Raw genomic sequence first — 8,389 nt, forward strand, 5'->3', positions numbered from 1 at the left:
ATGATTTTTAGGCACTGCTTTTAAAAAAACATTCTATTAGCCTAACAATGTATTAATTCGGGCAGATAAATGACCTGACTGCACTGGTTGTCATAGAATGTAGGTCTATCAGGGCACTTACGTTTACATTTCAATTTTGGGCAATGACCTATGAGAGTATTCAGTGGAAAATGATTTAATCTAAGTGAGATATACCTCCACTCACTCTCCTAAATGACGTGGTCAGGTCCATCCAGGATGCATTTGGCAAACTGCTATATATAGCTCGATCTCTCTCTGCTGTTATCACCTGGCCCTTTGCTTGTACTATGCTCTCTGCTCCTGTCCTGAAGTCTAATAGTGTCTGCTTACCGGTAGTCCCTTATATCAATTATTGAGCTGTCCCAATTGATCTGCTTATTTCTTCAGTGCACTCACACAACACTTGTCTGCTGGTTGAATCCTCCTATCAAAGCCAGCCAAGCGATTAGGAATTTGTCCCACAGCGGCTGGATAGGAATACACGGAGTAGGGACAGAGAAGACCCACCCCAGTCTCTGATACTTAAACAACCCTCTTCTAGTGTTAAAAATAACCGGCTCTTCATGGCCAGACTGACCGGGGCATGGAGGGAGTATTATCTCTCTGGAGTTTGGTCAACACCAGCCAGACAGATACAGTAACAGAGGCACTGACATTGTAGATGAAGGGACAGACCGACTGTCCATTTCTGTCTACACTTACACACAGTGTTATAAAGCTCATGTTGATTGGCAGGAATAGACACTGATTCACTTTGTAGAAACAAATAGAGAGCCTCCAGGGCATAGTGAAAACACATGGTGGCCGAATTAGACCTGTCTCTTTCACACCTCACCAACACCACATTCGGGCAGTTTTGTAACTGTCAAAAAAGAAAATAGCTGGGAGAGAAATACCTCTCTAACTAAACACAAACAGATACACGTATGCACACACACACTGGTTGAGTGCATGAGGCATGAATGTGTGCATGTACTATATGTCTGTGTGTATGCAGGCCTCTGCGTGTGAATGTATCTGTTTGTGCATAAGCAGGAGTTTGTCCCATAAAAATTCCCATTCGATTTTTCCGTTTGCCTGAAAAAGTGCTGTTATGGTATGTATTTACATGAGAGTAAATATAAGTCTAGATGAAATATGATCATAAACCTCTGTATTATTTTCCTGAATTGTGATTCACAGGTCTGAACTATCTGCTGATAGCTCCTCGGGGAGTGGCATCCTGCACTGGCACAGAACAGACTGCTTATAAAACCTGTCATTCGCAATGCCAACTGACTTCAAGTTAACATCCGAATTTATTTATTTTTTAAGTAAAAATGGAAGTCAAAGTGAATATGCAAAAATGCACATTTTGATAATAGTTGTTGATTGTATTGGCCTACGCTAAAAAACAAATATATAGCTGAAGATTACTCCATTGAACCAAAAGGATCATTCAGTGGTGTGGACAATTTAGTGTCTGGTACCCCCTGGTGGACAATTATAAAACTGCAGGTTATTTTTCCCTACCAGCGTAACAGCTTTTAGTAGCCTAATTCAGATGACATTTCAGAGTGAGGTGAGCAGCATGGAAACACATTTGAACCAATTTGAGTAGGATTACAAATATGCATCCAAAGACAAATGAAACACCCTGTAAACAACGTGATGGTTTTTATTTATTTCCCTTTTTCAATATTGTTGAACGGTAGTGATGGTAATGATGGTAATTCTGTGCTGAAAGTATTTGCAGATATAATTTCAGATTAAAAACAAACGCATGTATATAATGAACATCGTAAAATATAGAAGTACTTTCACTTTAAAACAGCTTTTAACAGTAAATCGGGTGAAAGAAACATCCTATTGTTAAGAGTAGATAGAACTGATTTATTAGCTCTGTGCTTACAATATCATCATGAGTAACACATTGTAGTAATGGGAGCATTACAAGGGTACTGTATAAGGTCAGCTGAAAAGGTTTTCAGGAAATGCAAAATAAATCAATACGTATAGATCCTGTATAGTGCATCAAAACAATGAACAAACCAGCGAGGCATTAAACAGCCGCTTGAAATGATCACGCTATGTCCATAAGGCTTCACTGATCCAACGGTGAGACACCCATTCCCACAAGGACATCACATCCACCAAACTCTGAAGATCTCTCAATCCGGTGGGCCCCTAGGAGAGGACAATGTCCATGCTCTATGGAAGACAGTGTCCATGCTCTATGGAAGACAGTGTCCATGCTCTATGGAAGACAGTGTCCATGCTCCATGGAAGACAGTGTCCATGCTCTATGGAAGACAGTGTCCATGCTCTATGGAAGACAGTGTCCATGCTCCATGGAAGACAGTGTCCATGCTCTATGGAAGACAGTGTCCATGCTCCATGGAAGACAGTGTCCATGCTCCATGGAAGACAGTGTCCATGCTCCATGGAAGACAGTGTCCATGCTCCATGGAAGACAGTGTCCATGCTCCATGGAAGACAGTGTCCATGCTCTATGGAAGACAGTGTCCATGCTCCATGGAAGACAGTGTCCATGCTCTATGGAAGACAATGTCCATGCTCCATGGAAGACAGTGTCCATGCTCCATGGAAGACAGTGTCCATGCTCTATGGAAGACAATGTCCATGCTCCATGGAAGACAGTGTCCACGCTCTATGGAAGACAGTGTCCATGCTCTATGGAAGACAGTGTCCACGCTCTATGGAAGACAGTGTCCACGTTCTATGGAAGACAGTGTCCATGCTCTATGGAAGACAGTGTCCATGCTCTATGGAAGACAGTGTCCATGCTCTATGGAAGACAGTGTCCATGCTCTATGGAAGACAGTGTCCATGCTCCATGGAAGACCGGAACTCGGTGAACTCTTTCAACAGGAGTAATCAGGCAGTTACCGGCAAATGGTTCTGTCCATAGAATGATCCAAGTCCAAATGTGTCGGTTGCTATGCTTCCCATTCCAGATCTCAGCAGATAAATAGGCCAAAGCAAATACATGACATTTTTCGATCTGCATTCCAGATTACATGATCCAGGCGACAGCCTTTTAGGAAGAAGCACTAGATATATGGGACACAGAGTCTTAAGTAGTAGGAGAGGATATAGATCGTCTCTATATAAGACTATAAGCCCTACTTTTGGTGTGCTGGTCGTAGTCTTATGTTGAGGTCTAGACGTCCTGCTTGCAGTCCGGTGTCGAGGCCTACAGGTCCATTTTGAGTTTCTCTGTGGGGTAGCCATGGTCCTGGTCCAGCTTGGAGAGAGTCTTTCTGACACGGAGAGCTGTGAGTCGGGCTGGGGGCTCTGGAACCAACACTCCTTCATTACCTTGGCAATGGAAGCCAGGATCTGTACACAGACATATAGAGAGAGACATATAGAGAGAGACATATATATATATAGAGAGAGAGAGAGAGAGAGAGAGAGAGAGGGAGGGAGGGAGGGAGAGCGGGGAGAGAGGGAGAGAGAGAGGGAGGGAGAGAGAGAGAGAGAGAGAGAGAGGGAGGGAGAGAGGGAGGGAGAGAGGGAGGGAGGGCGGGGAAGGAGGGAGAGAGAGAGAGACAGAGACAGAGAGGGAGAGAGAGAGGGAGAGATAGAGGGAGAGAGAGAGAGAGGAGGGAGAGAGAGATAGAGGGAGAGAGAGAGAGAGAGGAGGGAGAGAGAGAGAGGGGGAGGGAGAGGGGGAGAGGGGAGGGAGAGAGAGAGAGGGAGAGGGGGGAGATACCATAAGACAAGAACTGCAGAGCTTTACAGGTCACCCCAAACAAATGCTTGTGTGAGTGTTTCTCACCGGGTGTGAGTGCAGCCTGTTGTGCAGACTGGGTCTCTGCTGGTCTACACACACCACCTTCTTCATCTCCTCAAAGCTGGGGTCAGAGGGCACCATGTCAAAGAAGGGCGGCCGGTACTCCTCCACTATCCCTGGAACACACAATCACACACAATGAATACATGTTACAGATACTGTACAGTCAGCACCAGTATGACTGTGTCTTCATTCCAAGTCAAAGGTCAGCCAACATACCATTTTATGCAAATGGTGATGGAGGTGGGGAGTGTTTGGTGGGGAAACGAGACATCGTGACACTAAGGTGACATTGAAATAACGTTCCAAGATTTGAAGACGGAGAAAACAGAACCGGAGAAGAAGACATCAAAGATAAGTCACGCTTATCTTCTCTCCGACTAGGATTGAATCTTCTCTCAGACTAGGATTGAATCTTCTCTCCGACTAGGATTGAATCTTCCCTCGGACTAGGATTGAATCTTCTCTCAGACTAGGATTGAATCTTCCCTCGGACTAGGATTGAATCTTCTCTCGGACTAGGATTGAATCTTCTCTCAGACTAGGATTGAATCTTCTCTCGGACTAGGGTTGAATCTTCTCTCAGACTAGGATTGAATCTTCTCTCGGACTATATTAGATTTGGATTGTATACATATTTCACTTCGCACAGGGACTGAAACAGTACACTGAAGTTGAGAGTAGGACTGTTGGGCTATATATATGTTGGACTAAAAACAGAACTGAGAAATACTGAATCCCTGGACAGAGAGTGTATTGTTCTGGGAGGTCTGGTTGTGTGTGTGCGTGCGTGTGTGCGTGTGAGAGAGTATCTGGACTATGTGAGGCCGGAGAGTGCTGACACTAGATAAGAGTGTTTATAATTACTAGAGGGCTAATCATGAGAGAGGATAGAGACAGAAACACACACAGACTCCCAGAAAGAACAACGTTGTAGTGATGAGAGACATGGGCTCATCCCCTCCTACACTCTACAATAGTACTGAGAGTAGTACTAAGACAGTGTGACATGTATTCTCAATACCATTTGCTCCAGTAGATGGTATACTTTGAAAGTATTTACTTGTTCAATCATGTGCGTGTGCATGTGTGGTTACCGTTGACCATGGTCCGTCTAGAGATCTCCCAGAGAACCAGGCCCAGGGACCAGATGTCTGTCTGCTTGTACGACTCAAAGATGTCCATGCGGATGGTCTCATCCAGAACCTCTGGGGCCATGTAGCGTTTGGTACCCACCCTGGGGTTGTTCCCCACGTCCAGGTAATCGCTGGTCTGAGAATGCATCACAGCCAGGCCTGGAGACACAACAGGGCCATGTTCAGTAAGGGAGAAAACATTTCTCAACCGAGTGAAACAGGGGAGGTCGTACCTGAATTCGTACAACAACAACACCGATCTTTCGAACACCCCCCTTCTTCCCTACAGCGTGCCACACTGAACACAACCCACGAACACAGGAAAAAGTTAGGGAATGCTGTCTACGTGGTCTCTCCAGGCGTATCATAAACAGGCAGCAGCAATTCATAGAATAGAATGGAATGCCCTCCTTTCTCGGTCCATTCCTAGCAGCCTAGCTCTGGTCTTGCTCCCCTCCAGCCCTTTCCTCCCCTCCCACCTTCTCCTCTCACCCAGGTCGGCGATGCAGCACTGTCCGTTCCTCTTGACCAGGATGTTTCGGCTCTTCAGGTCTCGGTGGGCGATGGCAGGCTTGCCCTGGCAGCTGAGTATCTCAGTGTGGAAGTGGACCAGGCCGCAGGCTACAGACAGGCACATCCTTAGGCAGCCCTCGGGGTCCAGGCTGCTGTACTGGAGGAAGTCGTAGAGACTTCCCAGCTCATGGAAGTGGGTGATCAGCCACAGCTGGGTGCTGGAGTTCTTAGAAGTCATGTCAGATGCTATGAAGCCTGGGGGTGGGGGGGGAGACGACAACGCAGCATGTTAACGATGAGATCTCGCGTTGGCGTTGGTAGGAATTGAAGGATACAGTAGACCAGGGTTCACCAGCTGGGTTGTTTAATTATACTTTGTTTTTCATGGTTTGGACATAAAAGACTATAAAAACAGGAAATCGTCTCCAAGTTATTTTAGTGGTAGAAATCTGTATTCCTATCCAGCCGCTGCATTCCCGCCCGTAATAGAGAGATGTGATGGCATACAAACGGATGCAAGATTTCAAATGATTGTCTTAGTCAAATATGATGTCTGTTTGGGCTTCTTGCGGCCTAAAAATGATTTGGAATTATGTTCCGCCCCCCCCCCCCGACCATCCGCTCGAGAAAAATATCAAATCGGCCCAAGCGGGTGAATCTAGTTGATGGTCCCTGCACTAAACTCTCGATACGTGCGCACTGGGTTGTCGCAGTGCATTTCTCCAGCCACAACATGGAAAGAAATACATTCATTGACACGTGACACAGGTATCTGTACGCGCCAGTTTAGTGCAAGCAATTGGTCCAGACCAAAACCATAGCGATGGCGATGTATATGTGTTTGTCTCGTTGCACCACACGGGTTCCAGGTTACGCCGGCTCACCCAGGATGTTGTCGTGTCTGAGCTGCACAGTGTTGTAGATCTCGGTCTCTCGGAACCAGGACTGCTCATCTCTGGAGGAGAAGATCTTCACGGCAACACTCTCTCCCATCCAGGTGCCCCTCCACACCTCCCCATACCGGCCCTTACCTGGGGATAGAAGGACAGGGGACAGAGACGCAGAAACTTCTCAGACATAACAGCAGCCATGGAGGTGGATTAGTATGGCCTCGCCTCAAGCCACTGTGTCTAGTAGACTAGTAGCGCTTGAGGCTACCCTGTCTTTTTCAGCAGGTCCATGAGACCCTGGCAAGTGAGTTCACGGGGTCTGTATAGCGCTGCAGCTATGGACGAATGAGAGACTGGCAGAGAGAGCGAGGCTGATAGAAAAGGAGGCAGGGAATTAAGTGAGGGGGATGCCTCACCGACACACTCGACCAGAGAGATCTGCCGAGCCATGGTCCTCTGCACCAGGTACGGCAGGCCAGTCCCACTGCCTGAGGTACAGAACTCATCGAAGATTTCCTACACAGGGAGAGTCACACAGGTCAAGGATCACAGCCGCCCACCACTGGTTTTCATGTAGTACATAAATAAACATATTATTGCCAAAGCGCCTGGGATCTTGCTAGTGATTCTATGACATCATTTCCTCCTGTGCATGCCGATTAAACGAAGTCCCATTCTTACCCCGTAGGTAGGGTCTGTCCCACTGGGCACCTTGAGCATGGAGACGTCACGGTCCTCTCTGTAGCCCAGCCTGTGGTGCTGTCGTCTGGAGCGCAGCCACAGCACCAGGCCACACACAGCCACGGACAGGATCAGCAACACCAGCAGAGGCACTGCCACCAGCAGAATCACACTGTCCTCCTCCCTCGTAGGCTCAACTAATGGACAATGGACACACGGGCATACAGGCAAGAGTGAGTAGCAGTACAACGACAGACTTCGATTTAAGCTGCCCACGGTGCTGTTCAAACTGGTCAGGACCTCCAACCAGATACGATAGAGACGATGTTGCTCCAGAAACGTTTATTTTCTATAAAAAAAGAACGTTGGTCATATGACACACAGCATCTTATCATCTTATTATCATGGCATTACCCCTGTCAGCCACCAGGGGGCACCATACACCGATTTCCCATTAGAAGCCTGTATGACTGAGGTCTGAATCCTTACCTGATTATAGAGGGGAAGGATAAAAAATAAAATAAAAACATGGAACCTTAAGGCCCCGATATGACAAGGGGTTCTAGACTGTTTGAGAGGAAGTTCCAGCCGGAGCCGCAGTGTTCTGACCTGGGTCTGGGGGAGCGGTGCTGTTGACATTACAGAGGTTCTTGGTGCAGCAGTGGACGTACAGTCCCTGGAAGCTGGTGTAACACTGCTCCTTGTAGTGGTCCTTGTGGAAGCAGCCCTTCTCCTCTCTGCCATGCACCTTGGTGTAGAAGCAGTAGGCACCTCTACAGGTGCCGTTCCTACACGTCCCCTTCTTGTTCTCACATGTACACAGCAGGTCGGTGACGCCGTCAGGGCCTGGGGGGAGAGGGAACCGGCGAGTGTGTGAGCTGCGTGCGTATACACACACACACACACACACACACACACACACACACACACACACACACACACACACACACACACACACACACACACACACACAAACGGACGCACACAGACTTCAGCCGACTTGGACTGTTCTGTACACTACTGTCTGGCAAACGCTACCGCAGCGTCAAGTCATAGCTTGTATCGCCAAGCAATAAGAGTGTTGAACAGGTAAACCGACAGCTGCTCACCCTCATCCACGGACCCTCTGCACTGACTACATGCACACGCTCGGGTCTATACGCACACGCACTTACATCATCGCTCTCACACACAGTCTGACGCCACATACACTCGCACACACCTACACACACACACGTATCCTGCACACACACTCTCACCACATAATCTACTATTTATGAATCTACGTTTTTTTATATATCCTGCTGCCCAGTGACGTTTTATCCCCCGGCTACAGATACACATTCCCT

At 47.5% G+C, this 8,389-nt stretch overlaps 1 protein-coding gene across 1 annotated transcript in view; it reads right to left on the reverse strand.

Moving 5' to 3' along the window:
* Positions 1-3,074: 3,074 nt before the first annotated feature.
* acvrl1 (activin A receptor like type 1) overlaps positions 3,075-8,389 on the reverse strand; it is an 18,229-nt gene continuing 12,914 nt past the window's right edge. Inside the window, 9 exon segments of the mRNA XM_052482467.1 lie at positions 3,075-3,315; positions 3,318-3,363; positions 3,806-3,936; positions 4,918-5,115; positions 5,449-5,724; positions 6,354-6,500; positions 6,776-6,875; positions 7,041-7,237; positions 7,650-7,886. Of these exon segments, the coding sequence (XP_052338427.1) occupies positions 3,218-3,315; positions 3,318-3,363; positions 3,806-3,936; positions 4,918-5,115; positions 5,449-5,724; positions 6,354-6,500; positions 6,776-6,875; positions 7,041-7,237; positions 7,650-7,886 (1,430 nt within the window). The 3' untranslated portion in view covers positions 3,075-3,217.

This window comes from Oncorhynchus keta, chromosome 27 (genome assembly GCF_023373465.1).
Source record: "Oncorhynchus keta strain PuntledgeMale-10-30-2019 chromosome 27, Oket_V2, whole genome shotgun sequence".
NCBI lineage: Eukaryota > Metazoa > Chordata > Actinopteri > Salmoniformes > Salmonidae > Oncorhynchus > Oncorhynchus keta.